At 41.8% G+C, this 19957-nt stretch overlaps 1 protein-coding gene across 1 annotated transcript; it reads left to right on the top strand.

Moving 5' to 3' along the window:
• The first annotated feature begins 856 nt into the window (after positions 1–856).
• slc6a2 (solute carrier family 6 member 2) lies at positions 857–19079 on the top strand. Its single transcript, XM_037484570.2, has 15 exons — positions 857–956; positions 1366–1802; positions 3435–3566; positions 4646–4883; positions 8864–9002; positions 9396–9530; positions 10318–10421; positions 12077–12201; positions 12412–12524; positions 13342–13470; positions 13972–14071; positions 14371–14471; positions 15444–15611; positions 16826–16897; positions 17177–19079. The coding sequence occupies exons 2-15, from the start codon at positions 1508–1510 to the stop codon at positions 17198–17200; spliced, it is 1875 nt and encodes a 624-aa protein (XP_037340467.1). The 5' UTR covers positions 857–956; positions 1366–1507; the 3' UTR covers positions 17201–19079.
• The last annotated feature ends 878 nt before the right edge of the window (positions 19080–19957 follow it).

Here is a 19957-nt window from a genome sequence, read left to right as displayed (position 1 = left end):
AACACTGTCACACATAATAAGACAAAACATTTGGTCATCATTTTCCTCAGGTAACGGGCAACACAAAACCAAGTGAAAAAAACGGATAGGACTAATTCAGGGGAGAACAACAGTAATAACACATTATCCTTCCGTGTTACCTGGTCCTTTGCTTCACCATCTTCGCAGTTATTCAATCTTCACAAACAAAATGCCCAAAACCAGCCCTATTAGGGTTGTATAAAACAAGCACTGGGGAGCAAAGAGGACATGAATTGACTCTAATGGGATGAACTGATCAACCATATCCAATAGAAATCATTGCCCTTGGCTAAAGCTGCTTTAGAATTAAATTACACATGGAACACAATGCTTTCATGGCTTCTTAGAAAACTGTAATTCAATCTGTTTGGAACAGAGTAAAAACAGATAAAGTACAAATCCAAACATTAAAAAAAGTTTTTCTGCATGTCAAATTCAAAAGGACTGATGTGAAGCTGAAGGTAAAATTACTTCATGCCTCTCAAACTATTGTAAATCCAAGCAAATAAGCACATTATTGTACTTTTTATTTTGGAGTTGGGAAAAAGTTTTTTCAGGTTCAAAGCAAAGTTCATGGAAAGAATATCTGATTTATGTATAAGTTACGACGTCATCTGCCCACCCAGTTCGATTCCCGCCTGATTCTTCCTCCGGCGGGTCGGAAGCAGATGCACATGTTTATGGTAAAACGAGCATGCCAAATCCACCTCCAACATGGAGAGGAAGTGTTTAATTGTGACATCACGTGGAAGAGAGAGAGAGAGAGAGAGAGGAGGGGGGGGGGGGGAGGAACCCGATTTAAAAGCTCGCGTTTTTTATCTCCCCTGCTGGAGAAGGCGAGTCTTATATTTCCTTTAGAATGGGAAGTCTTCCCTCAGATGCGTCTGGACATCAGCGGCATCGGGTCATGGACACGTGTACCTAGCTCCACACAAGTACGGAGGGACAACTTGTAGCCACACACACACACACACACACACACCTTTGAACGGCTTTAGTAACGGTGACACATTGAAGTAACCATTGGTCTTTCTCCTGTTCCTTACGGGGGGCTTTAAGGGGATGGTTTGAGTGGGTTGACTGTTTAGCGCACAATACGCTCATGCGCGCGCCGTGACGCTCTTTGCGGTCTCTCTCACCTGCTGCTGGTGCTGCTGCTGCTGGGCACCAGCCACAATGTTTTATCCTATTAATGTCCGTGTCATATGTGTTAGGTCTGGCTACTACGGTAGGAATCACGTCAGCCACCCCGCCGCGTCCTAAACGGTGTTGTTCACTCCGCGCGGAAACTTTACGCACAAACGTCAAACAACCCAAACTGTGTTTCTCTTTCCTCCCCTCCAGCCCATGCACGCGGACGTAGCAGCTGCAGTTTCGGCGGACAACACTCGCGTGGAGTTGCGGTCCTCGGGAGGACCGACGCAGACCATCGAGTCCGCCAGAACCCGCAGGGGCCCGTGAGAGCACCGGGTCAGCGTGGATCAACATGAATATCCAGGTTCTGCCAGAACACAAGCTCTCGTCGGTGGCCCCGCTGAACCAGTGCAATGTGGATAAAAAAGAGGTCGAACTGATACTGGTGAAGGACCAGAATGGCGTCCAGTACACCAGTTCCTCCATCATTCCCACCCCTGGCCACCCCGCGGGTCCTCCCGGATGCACCGAGGACGAACGCGAGACTTGGGGAAAGAAAATTGACTTTCTTCTATCGGTTATCGGCTTTGCAGTAGACCTGGCCAATGTTTGGAGATTCCCTTACTTGTGCTACAAAAACGGAGGAGGTGAGTTTGCCTCGAATGTACGTTCAGAGATGGGTATACAAGGGCACCGACGTAACGTGGTGTCAGGTGTGGGTACTTCCAATCCCTGTTTTAACGTAATAAATAATAAAGAATACGCGCCGTCCACATTCAAATGATAGCTGTTAGAAAAATCTAAAGGCCATACTAGGAAGATCCTACGCCACAACGGTGTGAAAGCGTTAAACGGGACATTTATCAATAATAATATATGCATGCAGGGGACATCATTGAAAGAGACACTGCATCTCCCAGTTAAATGGTTGAGAAATGAAACTCTTAATACAGGGAGATCCGGACCAGATCTTGAAACTGGTCACCTTCTATCCTCAAACAGCGGAGAGGGTTGTATAACTTTACTCCATGAGTTCCTGTGAAACAAATCCTTTGTGACTATCAGGTTGCACAGAGCACCATGTGTCTCTGTAAACAGAGATCACAGCTCTGTCATCTAAAGTAATACTAACACAAAACTATTATTCAAGTGTCTCTAACAATCGTATATGTTATTCGATTGATCTTCTTTCTTTCATGGGTTAGGTGCAAAAGCTCCTCTAGTTTCTATTTCCAAGCGTTGCTAAATTGTTGTAATAGTTCCTTTAATTAACCGTTCAATGTTCCTAGATTTTATAACTGCTTTAATGTTGTGCCACTTCATTCATTAAATAGTTCCTACATCACGGGGAACAATTTCAACTTTCTAACTTAAGAAAAATGCTGTTTATGAAGCCTTGTGTGCATGTGATGACAACCTTGAGATTTGAAAAAGACGTTTTGATATAATGTTCATAAAACATGACAATATTGTCCTACATGTCTTAAATTATTCTGTATATAGTAATAGTACATTCCACTCATATTTTGTACTTTTATTGTGATTTACCAAAAAAGGGAAAAACATCCAACAAGCATAATGAAATGTCTATTTTGACAATAACATCGCTATTGTTAATTATTTAGGGAATGATATTCAAGTAGTGCAATTGTGATATCTGGACAACCCTCCGTATACGTGTAAAGCCACAATACCTTTAATACCAACATCTACTATATTCATCCGGTTTAAAATATTCTGTCAGGTTTATTTGCTTCACTCAGTACGTATGCGCTGAAGGTGGGGACCGTGTCCCAAAACGGGTTAACGCAGAGGCTGTGAGAGAAAAGAAAGTGCGGTCTAATAAACAAAGTAGTGTTTTTATAATCGGTGCTTCTCTACCAGGGCTCATCAACAGAGGGCTGAGCGCAACGCGTGGCCCTGCCCTCGATGGCCCGTCGTCTCCATTCCGGTCCTGTCAATCACATTTGGCCCTCAGTGAAACGTGTTAATCACTGTGCTCGTTCGTGATGGACGTTATCACAGAACAATTCAATAATGGCAGGTCATATCCTTGTCAGGGGGGTGATACTGAGGTCCAGCATGAAAGTAGCTGTGAGCCTTCCTGCTTGCATGTTATGGTGTGTTGTTTTTTCCAACATTCTCAAAACCCTTAATCAACCGCCCCCTCGCCCTCTTTTCTTCTCCTAGTTTTGTGATTTTTTGTTTTGTCTAGCACTTATTAACTACAAGTCGAAACCCAGGCCAGACAATATGTAAAGCATTATTTCTCTCTCCAGGTGCCTTTTTGATCCCGTACATCCTTTTCCTGGTGATTGCGGGGATGCCGTTATTCTACATGGAGCTTGCCTTGGGTCAGTACAACAGGGAAGGGGCAGCGACAGTTTGGAAAATATGCCCCGTCTTTAAAGGTGAGCTTTAACACACACACACACACACACACACACGTGAACTAGCGTGTCCTTCTACCTCACCCTTGTCTCCAACCTGGGCCACGTCATGCTCTCTGTGTCTTCTCTTCCGTGTCCTGCCCTTTCATTTCATCGCATTGCTCTTGTCCTTTAACCCCTTGTAGATTCACGAGTGTCACTTAGAACCAATTTCTCTGTCGCTTTAGCTATTTCTCAATTTAAATTTTTCTCCGCCTGTGCTTCCAACCTTAAACCCCGTCTATGTTTCTTCAAATGTCAATTTCAAATGAGTGAAGCCAAAGCAGCTACTGTCTTCGGCCTGCTGAGGAACACATTTCTGGTTGATGTAATTACAAGTCAATGGAGCTTAAATTCAAAGCGGGGTCCGTTATGTACTGTTGGTATTGAAAAAGATTTAAACAAATTGAATGGAACTGGTTAACTCCAAACTGAACAAAATACAAACATAAATCTCAATCCTGCCAAATAACGTTCACCTCTCATGATTAGCTTTGATTTGAGAAAACAAGATAATGCATCTGGAAAGCCACAGCTACACCCAAGCCTGACCTCTTCTCACATTGGGCTCCTTTAAACAACTGATTATTATTTGAAGCAGCACATTTGCAATAATGTCCGATAAATACACAGGTCGCAGCACTGAATCAGCAACAATCCCTGCTTTTGTTGGCTTCAGTGCTGACAAGGGTTTGTTTTCCTTCCTGACAAAAATAATGTGAATGTGATGGATTTATGGTGGTGGTTTCTTTGTTTTTTGTATTAAGGATTCATTTTTAGCAAAACTGATGGAAAGTAAGCTTGATAGCTTTTTAGCGCTTTGGCGCCCAGTGGACCCGTTTGATAAAAATGAGACTGTAAATACTCAAAATGTGTTGACAGGTCAACAGAGCCTCAGATGAGAGACACCAATGACCAAATATGTTCCAGCAAACTTCACATGCACACATTTTAAATGAGTATAACGGCTAAAATACATCAAATATGTTCCATCCAGAAAGAGTACGCATTAAGTCATCCCATCGATCCGTCCTCACTGATTATAACTCTGTGTTCCTCAGGTGTCGGCTACACTGTGATCATCATAGCCCTGTATGTCGGTTTCTACTACAACGTCATCATCGCCTGGTCCCTCTACTACCTGTTCTCCTCCATGACCAACGAGCTGCCGTGGCTCAAATGTGGCAACGCCTGGAACAGCGAGAACTGCACCGACCCCAAATTGGTCAACGGCTCCATCATCGGCAACGGGACGTCCTACGCCAAGTACAAGATCACCCCGTCAGCGGAGTACTACGAGTGAGTGATTTCTCAAAGTCGGAGTAACCCACTCGCTCCTCGCTCGCGCTGCATTATTTACGTTTTTTGCAACCTGACATTTAGACAAGTTTTAACATGACTCACTATCTCTCCTAGCATCAGACCAAATGACCTATTAGGGCAAATCTCAAAGAAGCAGCTATCTTAATTCATGGTAAATGGAAACATTCACGATTGTTCAAAGCTTTGATCTGCGAGTGGACGAGGCCGCTGCCTTCCTACGTTTATCTAGCTTGTGTGCAGGTTTTTACCAATGTTTGTACTATAAAAGGAGTATACATAAAAAGTTCAAATGCACTCTTTGAAGAGCATGAAAAACTCCATTTGTTTACACTTCAAAGACGGCCAGTTCTTCCCCCGGCTTCTAAAAAAGACTAACTGTGCGGCCCCAGAGGAAGCCTGTGAAGGGACTCGGACAGTAGACGGCACACGTGCCAAGCGTGACGCACGCCGCGAACACGCTGAGCAACTTCCAACGCGGAAAAATGATTTAGCTTCGTTAAAGTTTTCACTCCCGTGCTGCTGCACTGTCTTGTACGGTTTATTTAACCGGGATCCGTGGCCGCTTTTTAACCCCCCCCCCCCCACCCCTTAGAAATTGAATATGTTTTTAAAATAAGCAAATACTTTTACCTAACACAACGAGGTCAGCACTTGCGTCAGGGCTTGTGTATTGCGTTGCGCTTTCCAAGAAGGTGAGGTGACGTTGCTCCAAGAGCTGACATTGTGTTTGAAAGAAGGCGCGGGGCGGGCTATGTGTTCCAGGTGGAACCGTTACGCTACGCACTCTAGGGAAGAAATAAAAAATCACCAGCTGTGCATAGACAGGATCTCAGGCTCTGTTGGGGACGATTTGTCCTTCTGCCTCCGGCTATGGCTTTGCGCGCAGGAGCAACGCCAAGGCACAGCATGAGGAGGGGGGGGGGGGGGGGGTCAACCGTCTCACCTGTTACACGTCATCTTAAGCCAACTGTTCTCAGTTATCCTGAGCGTGTAGTTTGCAGGAAAGTGAATCAAGCTTCTTTCACACTTAGTCCCCCCCCCCCCCACACACAGCTGCTCAGGCTCACTGCTGCTGAGCTCATATATTAGCCGATTGATTGCCCAAGTGTGACAGTACAGTAGGTTTTTTTTTTCTTCACGTGCGCACACACGCGTTCCAAACTGTCCAGAGGGCCGAAAGGACGCAGGAAGCCGCAGGTGGTTTACTCTTATTTGGAGACGGGCAAGGTTTGGTACGTAGGATGGTGGGAGGCAGAGGTAGGAAAGAGTTCAGGGCAGAGACGGATTCCTAAAAAAAAAAAAACGCAATCAAGGTCGTGGACGTAATAAAAAAACATACTGGACTTGGGAAACACGAGGGAGCTGGCGCTCCTTTGCAGTCTGTAAGAGACAAACAGGCTACAAACAACACATAAAAGGGGGAGGGGGGGTGGACGAGACACAGGTGGACACAATCGGGGGGGAGACATGGAGAAAAACTGGAATCATGTATAAAAAAAAACAAAGGCAAACGGCAAAAGTAACTGCACTTTTAAAAATGATTTAATGTAAAATGAGCTACTTCATCAGCAAAAACACAAACAACTAACCCTCCATTGTATTCCCTTAAGCCATCCAGCCCAATAGATTCTAAAGTATGACAAACTAAAAGATGAATAGAGTTCATATCATTGCAGAACAAGCTGGTGTGATATCGTGTGACATGACTTGTTTTCGAGGATGTGGAGTGGAAGGCAGCCAAAAACACTGCTTCTGCCAAAAGACTGACCTGGAAACAAGACTTTCTGGACATTTGTCTCCGATTTAATTTCAATATGCAGCCCCCACAGATGAAAGAAAAAAAATGTCATTTCCAAATCAAGAGATAGACATTTAGTCACATGCTTTCTTTTTTTCACCTCAATTATCCTTTCACATTAGATTAGATGTAGAGTTAAAGTATCTGAAGCATACAAACAGTCAGCCGTGCTCATGTGGCTCAAACATGCACTAACAACAGTGACTGTGACAGAAATGTCTCATTACAGCAACTTTAATTTAATTGGCTACCATGATTAAATCTCCTGTGTCCTACCTGTCCATAATACATACTAACAGGTTTTTAATTGGGTGCTGTCATCCCGCAATGCAAACTAAAGTATTACATTTCCGGATGAGCCCCCCTACTGGCAGACACAAGTTAACCCACATCATTTCCTTAGCATGGACCCGTATCCTTTCCCTTTTGGATCCCGCCATAACCACAACCATCTGATTTCATGTCAATTGAAGAAGATGGCTTTTAACTTCAATCTCACGTGCAATTTGATACATTTGTTGAAAGAATTGGATTTCAAATAAAAAACCTAGAGTACATGTGTTATTAATTAAATGAATTGGATCGAAACAAACCCCTGAGGTCATTTATATGCTTTTTGTATGCCCTATTTCTCATTCTGTAACCAACGTTGAGACCGCGCTGCATGCCGGCGTGCCAGCTTAAAAGTATACAGAGACCAACTAATGGCAACGTTGAGTGTTGGGAAAAGCAGCGTAACCAGCTCGCAGAGTGATGATAAGAGTAAATGTGTTTAGAGTAACTGGGCCTAAGGGACCTGGATTGATGTGGAGAGCGTTTACTGGCAGCGCACTATCGGCGCTATCAGACCAACAAGGAGGCCTTGAGGCATAACAACAGAACACCAAAACGAGGCCCTTAGGTCGGCGCATACACTCCAATTTTCTCTGCCAAAATAAACGGACGTCTTCACGCCGCAATCTGCGTCCCCCGGAGACCTCGTGGCCTCGGATTCATCGCCAGCCAGAGATAAATAAATGCCCGAAGAGGAGTTTTCACAGATCCTTTTGGAGGTCTGAGCATACTTCGGTTTGCGTGTGTTTTGTCTCGGTCCGTTGCGTAAGCCGATATCAGATCAAACCCAGTTCCTCTGTTTATCAACTAGTAGCAGCACATGCTCGCTTAATTGAATCTTTTTTTCATTTAAGGACAAATGTGGGGGCGGAACAGAGGTGCTTTTCAAAGAATTTCAGAAGATTTGTGGATCTCCAAATAAAATACAAGCCGTTCCTGGTTGCAAAGGACACTTTGTATGTAAATACTGATGTTCTGCAGCTGGTTTTACAGCCGGTGAAGTTCACCTCATGCACCTCATGTTCTCTTTTATGTTTATGTTACTTTGTGTCATTTTTCCCCAGCGGGTCAGATTACAAAATACCATTTTTAGGTCAAATTAAGGAGATTGGTCAAGTAACGTTAAGTCATTCTGTGAATTCTTCTCCAGCAAAGCGTACAACCAGTAGTTCTCAACAGTGTCATCTCCACTATCCTCCTGTATGTTTTCATTGGCCACCTTCACGTTTTCACCAAATTATGCATAAATTGTAGACATTTTAATATATCAAATGGCTTGAAAATAGTTCATGTAGTTGCCGTAAATGGGGGTAGGTGGGGAATACAAACAATTGTTTTTCCCATTACTCTATATATTACATTATTGACATTTAGGGGTGGACACATAGAGGTGGAATAAGTATCATTTCATTAATCTACAGTAGTGTTGAAAAAGAAATGGATTCACTTGCTGTAATTCCTCAAATTGAATACTTGGTCCTAAGATGAACTGCGGGGACGTGACATTGTCAGTTTGTTGAAGGTGGAGTGCTGCAATACATCTGATTTGTTATGTTTGATCAGAGTCTCTGTCCAATCCTCCCATTCTTCAGACACCTCGGGCGCACACACGGGGTTCGCTGTTTTTCTAACTCCTCCCGCTGCGAAGGACTCGGGCGGGCCTGCTATCCCTGAACTTTTAAGTCGTAGCCAAAAGAAATAAAGTTATGATTTGTGCCGATTAGTGTTAAAAAGCTGTTTTGCTTGGAAGATCATTGCTGACCAAAGTATGTGTACCGTAGAGACATTGTTTTTTGCATTTCCCATCCATATTTCTGTCCTGCAGACGGGGCGTCCTGCACCTCCATCAGAGCCGGGGCATCAATGACCTCGGCCTGCCTCGCTGGGAGCTGACCTTGTGTCTCGTCGTGGTGGTCTTCATCCTCTACTTCAGCCTGTGGAAAGGTGTCAAGTCTTCGGGGAAGGTACTGGCCCACACTCAACGACAACAACAACAACAACACTGTGTGCTTTCTCTTCTCCCGACGACATGTACACACACGTGTTGTAGCTGAGGTTCTGTGACAGACAGCAGCTCGGAATAAACCGCTGTTATTGGGTCCAAACCGTCAAGACTCTTCTCCCATTTGAATGTTTAAGTGGTCAAATATTTCACTATATATCATATGCACTGCTTTTACAATACTGCAGCACATTCATATTTAGCCTTACCACATGCAAAATGAAGTAATAGTCTGTTAGTAAGATGATGATCTATACAGTCCCCCACATTCAGTTTATTTGTATTGATTAGAATTAGTTAAATGAAACTGGGGACCAATTGATGTTTGTTTTTCGGTCTGTTTGTGTGCATTCAGGTGGTGTACATCACGGCTACCATGCCGTATGTGGTCCTTTTTGTTTTGCTGATCAGAGGTATAACTCTACCCGGGTCAATGGACGGCATCAGGGCCTACCTCCACATTGACTTCAAGCGGCTCAATAATCTGGAGGTCAGAGACGGCACTTGTTTGCTCACAACCCCAATCACACGTACTCGCATTTGGCTACATGAAACACAAAAACCCACATGAATATTGAATAGGTATCCGTGGAATCACTAATGAAAAACCAGGAAGAATTCTTGCTTTCGGTATAAAATCCAGAGGACACATCAAGTGTCAAGTCTTCAATACAGCAAACTGCATTTAGTAGATTAAGATTATGATAAAATGGACGATAAAGCAATATAGTTTTTTGTGTTTTTGTTATATAACTCAATCCATTCAGTTACTCTGGTTTTGAGGTCCTGAAAGTTAATTTAAATATTTGGGTCTTACTCCATGTTCATTGAATTATCTGCACTCTCATCCGTCACTCCTGGTGGCCCAAAACTAAGAATGTGACGACCAAAAATGCTGAATTTGGGTCCAGAAACCAATGGCTGACGTCACAATGATTACATCTAATTCTCAAATACAAACTATGAAACAGACCCTGACGTTTGTGTCATTAGTTGTTTCATGTTAACCCGTGGGACTTTCAGATGAATCCACTCTCTGTGTACTTTGAAGACCTTCTTTCTAGGATCACTATAATACATCAAACTCAGGAGGCCACATACCAACTAGTGGTATGTAAACAAATTAGCATACATGTATTTGAGATACTTGCATGTTTTGCAAACCAGAGCCAATAAAAACCCAATCCAAGCTTAGATAGAACGAAGGAATCATCAATTAGCATTTACAGTTAACACTTTTTCACAAGCTTTCTCGATTTTTATTTTTTTTACCGCAGGTGTGGATTGACGCCGCCACCCAGATATTCTACTCCCTGGGAGCGGGATTTGGGGTGCTCATTGCTTTCGCCAGTTATAACAAATTTGACAACAACTGCTACAGGTAAGAGCTGGCAATTCATTTTGTGTTTCATGAACACAGAAAGTCCAAAAACAAGCCCCTCAGCAACATAACATCCTGCTGTCTTGAAGCAGCCGGCCCTTTCTCAGCCTGTAACTGGATCACGAAGCAGCAGAAGTGATGCTAATCTGTTCAGCTGACCCCCCCAGGGCCAGGTGTTAACAGGGCAGATAAAGCGCAGGCCAGGAAGGAGTTTTTTTAGATCATAGCCAAAGGCTGCATGTTGGTGGTTTGTCATCTGCTGGTCTTCTTCAGGAAAAAAAAAGGCAGGCAGGAGGATGTGAGCTCGCCTTATCTCCTTCAACATTAATAGGTTGCCGTTCGAGGCAAACACTGTTGGCAGAGCAGCAGTTTCGTGTTTGTAAATGTTCAATACCAAACAGACAGAACACAAAACCCGCAAACACGGACATGATCCGGCTGCTGGAGAACAGCTCTCTAAAAAAAAAAAAGTTCATACCAAAACATCATCACCCATAAAAAAAATTAGCCTCCGAACTACATCAGTGCCGTACTGGAAGTTTTTTAAGCGTTATCGGCCCTTCCTCTCCTGTCCTCACCCATTTCCTCCACCTTCTCAAACACAAACAGGGCCCCCGGCCGTCCTCCCCTTCCATGTCCTATTTAGAGGTAGGTGGGTGAAATGCCGGCAGGTGGGATTCGCATTACGCAGCTAATGAGAAATATCTGAACTAGATGAAAAAGCAACAGCCTGGAAGAGCTGGTGCAGTTAGAAGACTTAAGAACTGACCAGACTTTTGTTTGAATACCCACACAGATGGAGGAAATCTGCATAAAGGTATAGTGCAGGGAGTGTGCAGCAGTGAGTCCTCCATCACACCTACCTGTAAAATAAAACATAAGCCCCGGAACCAAGGTAAAACATTTATCTGGTTTAAATGCTTTTCTTGACTGGTGTTTTCTACCAGTGCGATCTGAAGAGTACAGATGCGGCATTTTACTGCCTTTTGTTAGTCAAGTCTACGACATTATGTGGCATGACGGACTCAACATTTCCCTCTGTTTTTTTTGCACCAATATTTTTTAAGAGAGCTACGTTTTTTTACTTAAATCTAATAAAATAAAAGCTATTTGAATAAATCACAGTTACAATAGTTATAATAAATCATACTTCAAATATAATCTTGAAATAGACAAACGGTAAAGGGCATGCATTATCTTTGAGCAAAGATAAAATAAAAACCATCTGGGGGAAAAGTAGGTGGAAGGAAAATGAAGCATTTTCAGGTTTCTAATCCCTTTGTGCAGACGGTTGGTCACGTTGACTTTGTTCAGTTTGTCAGACAACAGCGCGTTAACAACTGATCGAATGACCAATCAAATCTTTTTTTGCTGGCCAACGTTCAACCTGTGGAAACCCTGAAAGATATCAAATAACCTGTGGCTCCAGGTCAAAGAACATCCAAATGAATGGATACGGGCTCAATGTCTGTTTCAAAAAAAAGAGCCAGTTAGTAATTCATGAACCCAACTAAGACCCGAAAACACGAATGCAGAAGATAAAGATGGTAAAGTAGTGGACATTCAACGTTGGACAGTTGTGGAGCTGAGATGTTGAAGATGTAAAGAAATCAAGCTCTCTTTTAAAACTCTTTTTTTATGTTTTCTTTTTCCAGGGACGCGCTCTTGACCAGCACTGTGAACTGCATCACCAGTTTCTTCTCAGGATTTGCCATCTTCTCTGTGCTTGGATATATGGCTTACAAACACGGGGTGAAAATAGAAGACGTGGCAACGGAGGGTAAGTCCCGGTGTCTTCGATGAACACAAAAAAAAAAGATGTCGTTACTGACACTTACTGCACCTCACCACTGCGTTGCATCTGTGTACTTTACGTACCTTTTTTTCCTGTTACGCTGTTCGGTCATGTTTGTCATATTTGCACTTTGTATATTGGACTCATGAAAGCATTAACCTTTGTATTTCTCTGTGTGTGTGTGTGTCTGGACAGGGGCAGGATTGGTATTCATCATCTACCCTGAGGCAATTTCTACACTACCTGGCTCAACGTTTTGGGCTATTGTGTTCTTCATCATGTTGCTGACTCTGGGCATCGACAGCTCGGTGGGTGCAGATCTCTCCATAAGACTCAGTAACAATGAAAATGCAATTTTTTTTTGCCATTTACAGAAACTATAAAAATTCAAAGTGTAATTACAAGGATACGACTTAAGTTGAGTGGTGGTATATTAGTGATGCAATACATGTATAGATACAGTAAAGTTTAGGAAAGCATGTATACAGTAATTTACAACAATATAGGAAAAGAGTTATTGGCCTTGTCACAAGGCGTGGTTTTCCTTGTGCTAAGAAATAGTTCCTTATTTACTGTGCATGTGCAGAACAGACCCGATACATTGTACATTAAAACTCCCATAGAATAGCAATGATATCCACGTATCATATCGGCTGAGTCACCCATTAAAACGGACAATTATTGATTATCAATTTAGCCCAAATTACCAATTTGTTTTTTAGTGAAGTGACTGTTCCCAATTGTTAAACTTTTCCATTTTAGCAACGTTTATAATCACAGCTTAGGTTCGGTATTAAAACATACTTAAATTACATCATTTATCGTTTACAATAACACATTATTTTTCGGTGTGGTCTTCCTTTGACGTTTCGAGAGTCAGCCGTAATTTAACAAAAATCTGGCCAACGAGTCACTAGAGCACTAAAACCAGAGGACAGTTGAACACCCTGTTACGTCTCAGCAGATGTCCCGAAGCACGTAAGTTATATCCTCGCAATCCTTCATCAAGCACATCGAATTAGGAGCGCGTTAGTGGCACATACTGTAACGTGCTGCCCGATGTTCAATGGCGGCGGGGAGGTACATTTGTGAAATGTCACGTCTCCCTCTGTTTGTGTCCACCAGATGGGCGGCATGGAGGCGGTCATCACGGGCCTTTCAGATGACTTTAAGATCCTCAAGAGAAACAGGAAGCTCTTTACCTTTGCCACAGCCTTCGGAACCTTCCTGGTTGCCCTCTTCTGCATCACTAATGTCAGTATCAAATTCTCAAAGTGCCATACGCTTAAGCCCCCCCCCCTCCCCCCCTGTACCCTCGCGGATGTCACCACTCTGTCAAAGAAATGATCAAAAATGCTCCAATTTTAAATTAGACATTAAGGTCAAGGGCAAATGTTTAATGAACTCTCTGGTCCCTATTTATTCACATGGATTCACCAAGGAGAAACACTCCTGGCACCGATATACAGACTTTAGTGATTCACACAGTTTCTTACCTTTATCATTGGACCCATTGTGTAGTTAAAAGATGCCTTACTTAAGTTATGTGGCACGACCAAAGATTGTACCACTCTGGAGACGGATCAAAGCTCTGTGGTATAACATTTCTAAAGCGCTCTTCATCCATGTGAGGCGTGTTCATGCCGACCAGGCAACTCTTCAAAGTGCATTTAAGTCACCTCAAACAGCGAAACAGAGATGCGGTGCAGTATCAAAGACCAGGAAGCCAAACTTAACCTCTTTTCTTCTCTGTAGGGAGGCATCTACGTGCTCACCCTGTTGGATAAATATGCAGCAGGAACATCTATACTATTTGCTGTCTTGTTCGAGGCCATTGGAGTATCATGGTTTTATGGTATGAAATTCTACAGCACTTTGGCATTGCACTCTCTTTTCTCGAAATGACTCCATTTATACCCAGTAGTCTAATTTCAGTGCACAACTACCGAATATTTAACCCAAAAATGGATATGACGAATGCATATTGTCAGCTCACGGTCAGAGAGGGTGAAGGCCGTCATGGGTGCAGTTCCCTCCTAACGTCCAGTGAGACTGCATCCAGGACCCTGGACCCCTGTAGCCTACATGGAGGTTATGTCTTAACTGCACTTGCCCCATTAGCCTTCGATGTTTAACTTGTCATCCTCATGCCAGGTGTGGACCGCTTCAGCGAAGACATCGAGCGGATGATGGGCTTCAAACCAGGTCTCTACTGGAGGCTGTGCTGGAAATTTGTCAGCCCAGCTTTTCTGCTGGTGAGAGTAATGACAAATACATTGACGTATTTGCAGTTGGCTGGTTTTCCTCATTAAGGATAATGTCTGATCCTAGACACTAGAAATTGGTTGTCTTCTATTAAATTTGAGCCATGAAAGCCTTCCGTCTGTCTGCATTTGGCGGATTTTTCCTAAAGGGGGATAATGTCGGATTCGAGAGAGTTAAACATTGTTAATCTTCTATCAAATGTTATCCACAAAAGCCTACCAGCTGTGTTGAGGTATTCATTCTAGCAAGTAGTAAATAGGAATTCATGCAGTTATTTATCGAAGGCATACAAGTATCCGTCAGAACCAATAGCTAAAGTTAAGTTGAGTAACGTAAAACATTGTGTGAATTTGCCAATCCAATTAAAAGTAATAATTGTTTTTTTAGTCATTTATATAATTTTATTTGTAGATCATGTTATACACACATTTGCGACCATTTTAAAATAAAGTTACCTCCACACTGCAGTGCAGCATATTTTCTGCCACACATTGTGGATGAAAGGGAATCTGCTAAAGCCAATCAGCTCTATGTCTTAGATCCTTCTTAAGATATAACAGAACCTACTTAGTTTCAAGAAAAATAATGTGGCCAGTATGTTCCTTGTAGTCTTGCTAATAAAAGAAATAATTATCATAATTTGCAAATGTATTTGGTAGATATTACTCCACTGAACACGCATTTGCACAAAAAGCACACATCCATGTTTAAGGTTTTCAGCTTATCGGAGTGCAGCCATTACCTGTGTCCTCTCTCATTGGAGAAGCAAACAAGATGAGTAATGTGAGTGAGAGAGTGATGACACAATGCAATTACGTGCCACTTAGATCCTTTTCTTGTAGCATCCATGGATGTGCACTGCAATTACATTAATGCCGTGACTTCAAACGTTGCAAAAGGTTTTGAATACAAACAGATGTAACATGTGTTGTGTGTCCCTTCTCTCTCTCTCTCCATCACAGTTTGTGGTAATAGCCAGTGCTGTGACGTCGTCAGGCCTGAAGTATGATGACTACGTCTTCCCTAACTGGGCCAACGTAGTTGGTTGGTGTGTGGCCATGTCCTCCATGCTGTTTGTCCCCTGTTATGCCATATATAAATTCTGCAGCGTGAAGGGAACATTCAAACAGGTCAGTGTTTCGAGACTCTGATTCTCACTTTTAAAGCCTTTTGCATGTTTTTTTTTCTTCAAATCCACACACCCTCATGTGCTCTAGTGCAGAGCATTTATGTTTTTGTTACTTTGCAGTTTATGTGTGGACTTCACAATAGTTGCATGCTGTAAAGTAAGCATCGATGAAATAGGATAAGTCCACCATTTTAAGGCCGTCGTCTGCATCAAAGCTGCAAAAGTGGGACACGCCGCTCTCTCATTGCTCTGATAACAGTCGCTTCCTCTGTGTGTTGGCACTAGCAGAAACATTAAATGTTTAATTATATTGCAAAACCGCTGCTGGTATAGACAACCAGGTCAGCAACCACTGTAATTGGTTAGCTATGTCAAATGACCAACTGGCAGCAAATCGATTATCAACGCTGTCACACAACTCCCTCATCCATCTTATATTTATATATATATATACACACACGTGTTTATCTGTATGCTTTTAAAGCTTTTTAAGCAAAACATCAATGTAATGGAGGAGGGAACTCTCTTCCTTCAACTTGATCACACTGGCACTGTGCAAACCCTTTCTGATTAAATAAGCACTTTAAAGCATTAAGGGTTTATAATCACAATCATTAAAGCATAAGGGAGCTATTTTTATCCATCAGCAGTCAACCAGTGTCAGCTTTTACTGTATTGTAATAATTATCCCGTCCCAGTAGGATTTCCGGTTAAAACTCAAAGTTTGAGATTATTCTCAAGCTCCCAATAAATACTGTCAATGGCGATCACATGTTGCTGTACCAATGACCACATCAGTGTTTGGGAGAAAATAACCTTTTTAACGAAAAATAGTAATTAAAGCGTAAACAAAAAAATGTAAAATGATGAACTCCAAAAAAAGAGATTCTACAAAAACAGTCTCCTTATAGAAACCATAATCTCCAAAGTTCTTGGTGAGGATCTCTGAAATGTTCTCTTTGGAATCCATAACGACTTTCCCAAATATCTGAATACAGATTCTTACTACTTTTTAGTAAGTTGATGGCTAGAATAACAACTTACACGTGGACAGACGCAGAGGTGCACACTCACTCATGGTTCCATACTCACCATTGAATGATTCTAAAACACAACGAATGGGAAAATGTTTTTTTTTTATGTTTGCCTAAATTAAAACTATTCTACGGTTGTTTTGAGAGAGAATTTGTCATTGATGTGCTTGTGTTTTTACAGAGGATAGCCTATTGCATCACTCCAGAACATGAACATCATTTGGTGGCTGAGGGAAATATACGGCAGTTCACAGTAAGGGCATGTTTTGGTTTTTTTCTGGTTTTTGTACTTTTTTGTCGATGGTGTGAATTTGAACAAGCTGAACGGCTGACATTAATGTGGAACTCAATAAACTGCTTGTCAACCGACTTGATTTAACACTGGAGCATATGTAATTACAACTTAAAATACATTAAGTACTACTGTTAATGCCGTTACAAGATAAAAGTATGCAATAGAATTCGAACATGTGGTTGAACTGGAGTAACAGATATTAGACATTAAGCTACAAAACAGGCTCTTGTTTTACAGCTCAAGCATTGGTTGGCCATTTGATGACTTCACCCACAATTCCCTCATCCATCTCCTCATCTGGTGTTTGGAGTTCCTGTGCGCCGCACAAGATGAAGAGCAGGCACCAACTTCTTTCAGCAGTCTCCCGACATCCACTTAATAATGCCCAAGGCCTTTGGTGACCACAGTAGCTTCAAGCTTTTAAAAAATAGGAACAGGCATAAATCATGAATCATTCGACAGCTTCAGCTCATAAGGGAGGGAAACCTCACGGGGACAAAGTACATGCTGTTATTTGCCCTTAGAGAGAGTTTTTTTCTTTCCTCAAATATATAAATATATATACACATACACCGCTTTAGTCAATCATTACTGTAGCTAAGATTTTGTATAATTTGTGGTGGGACTATTACGTTCTGTACGGAACAGACACTGAAATGAACACAATGTTATTAACTTTTATACTATTTCACAGGGGACCCAAACAATTACATTTTTAACATTTTGTTTGAAAGCTCATCATTTATTAACGCATTATTATTGGAAGAAGGTCACTGTTCTTGCCGTTCTGTTGTCAGTGCCTTATCCAGTGAGACACTCCATGTTTATTACGCTCCGTACAGGAAGGAATTAAACAAACCGCGTTGACTCAGGAAGCCACCAAATCAAGCCACAGTTTGTGGAAGGCAATCTCACGATTTGACTTGGTCCTTTAATACTCAAGTCAAAGAGCTGGAGGTCAACAGTGCACCAAGGCCAAGGTCCTCAGAAAGAACTGTACTATATTTAAGTATTATAATGCTTTCATGTCACATTCTATTACAAAAAAAAGGGAATAAGCATCGCTTGATAGCGTCGAAAGGACTGAGGCCAGACTCCCAACAACGCCTTAACGTCAGAGAAAGACGAAGGCTGAACACCTGGCTGCTTACTGAGGATGAAAACAATACAAAAACATATGGCGTCACTGTTAGTTTTTTTTATCATTGTTGTGGCGCTTTACTTTACACATGTATTTCTGTACAGGACTTCTGGGGAGTGTGAGAGAGGCTTTTTTCTCCAAAGAGACCGAAAGAAAGATAAAGAGTGTGTGTGTGTGTGTGTGTGTGTGTGTGTTACAGCACATGGAGGGGTGACCATCGTCAAATGCCTCTTTCGTGACACAATATATCATCTTAACTGCGCTTGGATTGTTATTTTAAACAAATATTGCGATGCTCTGCTTTTTCCATCACCTTAGAAGTGCCACTTTAAGTTCCTTAAAGAATGTTTTTGTTCACCTTATTCAGTTTCTCCTCATACCTCATCTTGTGCTTTCAGTTGGGTTTGTTCATTTGTCAGCAGAAAACCTCTGGACCAATTTCCATGAAACTGATGGAAAGGTGAAGCGTGCGACCAGGGAGGAGCACATCAAATTTCAGAGCAGATTGGCTTCGATGGAGGTCTGTGCTCTTCAAGTGCACTTCTAGTTTATTTATTGGAATTCAGTACAATTTTAAATGTTAATTATAACAACCCATTACTGCAAGGAATAAAGCCAAGAAGAAAAAACAGCAAACTGGAATATAGAAGACAATATAAAAGTATATTCTTTTGTTATGTATAATCTTGTATTCAAATTGTTTATAACAAAACGTGAATGTAAAGTATTTTAAGCGTAAATGTTCACTGTTACAAAATTGTGTTTGACGTAAAACTAAAATGAACTATGTAGAAAAAAAAAACGTTCTTCTGTGTAACCCTGGGCTACTTTGTCACACGAATGTGAACTAATGCACCCTGGCTTTTCTGGACTATGTTTACAAAAAAAATACTGTGTCCAATACCAATGTCTGTTGAATGTTAGTGACAACTATCTATGGAGAAGTCCAAAGTATTCACACTATGATAATAAATAATTTCATCTACACACACACTTGAAGGCCGTGTACTGTGATTTAACGTCTACATCTTTAGCACCTTTCAAAACAACTTCACAAAGTGCCTCACAATGAATACATACAAACTAAGATCCAGAGGTAAAACATATAAAGCAAGAATCACATCGTAAATCTGAACGATATAAATAATGAGCAACTAAAGAAGAGATTTTAAAAGACACTGCCGGATTACTCAATGGTTAAAATCATGTTCTGCACCAAACAGCGAAGGAGCCAGGCCTGATGAGGTTTTATACAACAATCTGAGTAGCAATGACACAATTGTGTTGACATACGATGAGTCTCAAAAAAACATCCATATGGTAAACAGGAGGGGACCCACTGTAGACCCCTGGGGGGACCTCACAATAGAGGGGAGAAGGAGAGGCATCTCCCAGCATTACGGAAAGGACCTGTTCAACAGGTTAGACAGCATCTAGACTTCATTATAGCTTTAGACAGGAAATATTGGGTTTGCTGCATCAGTCATGTTTAGAATGTTGAATAGGCAAATGAGCAGCATAAAAAGGTACTGAAGATTTATCACAAAATATATTTAAGCAATACTTAGGTTAGAAATAAATTGAACTAATGTACAAAAAGGAAATGAATGGTGAAATTAAGGGCCGTCAAATAATCTGCATTCTACCGAACATGAATCATAAAGCTATATATAGCTGGTCAGATGTTTAGTTGATGCCACTGGAACCATTATACTAGAAAACAAGCACTCCATCACATAAGGCAGTCCTGACAAGTCTAAAGGCCCAACGTCACAGGAGGAGTATCTTTGTACAATTGATTTGCATCTCAATGTAATAACTGATTTATTTTGTATTAAAACCTTTACATATAAATGGCGAGCAGTACGCAGCTAAAA

Source organism: Pungitius pungitius, chromosome 4 (assembly GCF_949316345.1).
Source record: "Pungitius pungitius chromosome 4, fPunPun2.1, whole genome shotgun sequence".
NCBI classification, from domain to species: Eukaryota; Metazoa; Chordata; class Actinopteri; order Perciformes; family Gasterosteidae; genus Pungitius; species Pungitius pungitius.
The sequence above is the reverse complement of the archived record's forward strand: the minus strand, read 5'-3'. Positions and strand labels throughout refer to the sequence as shown.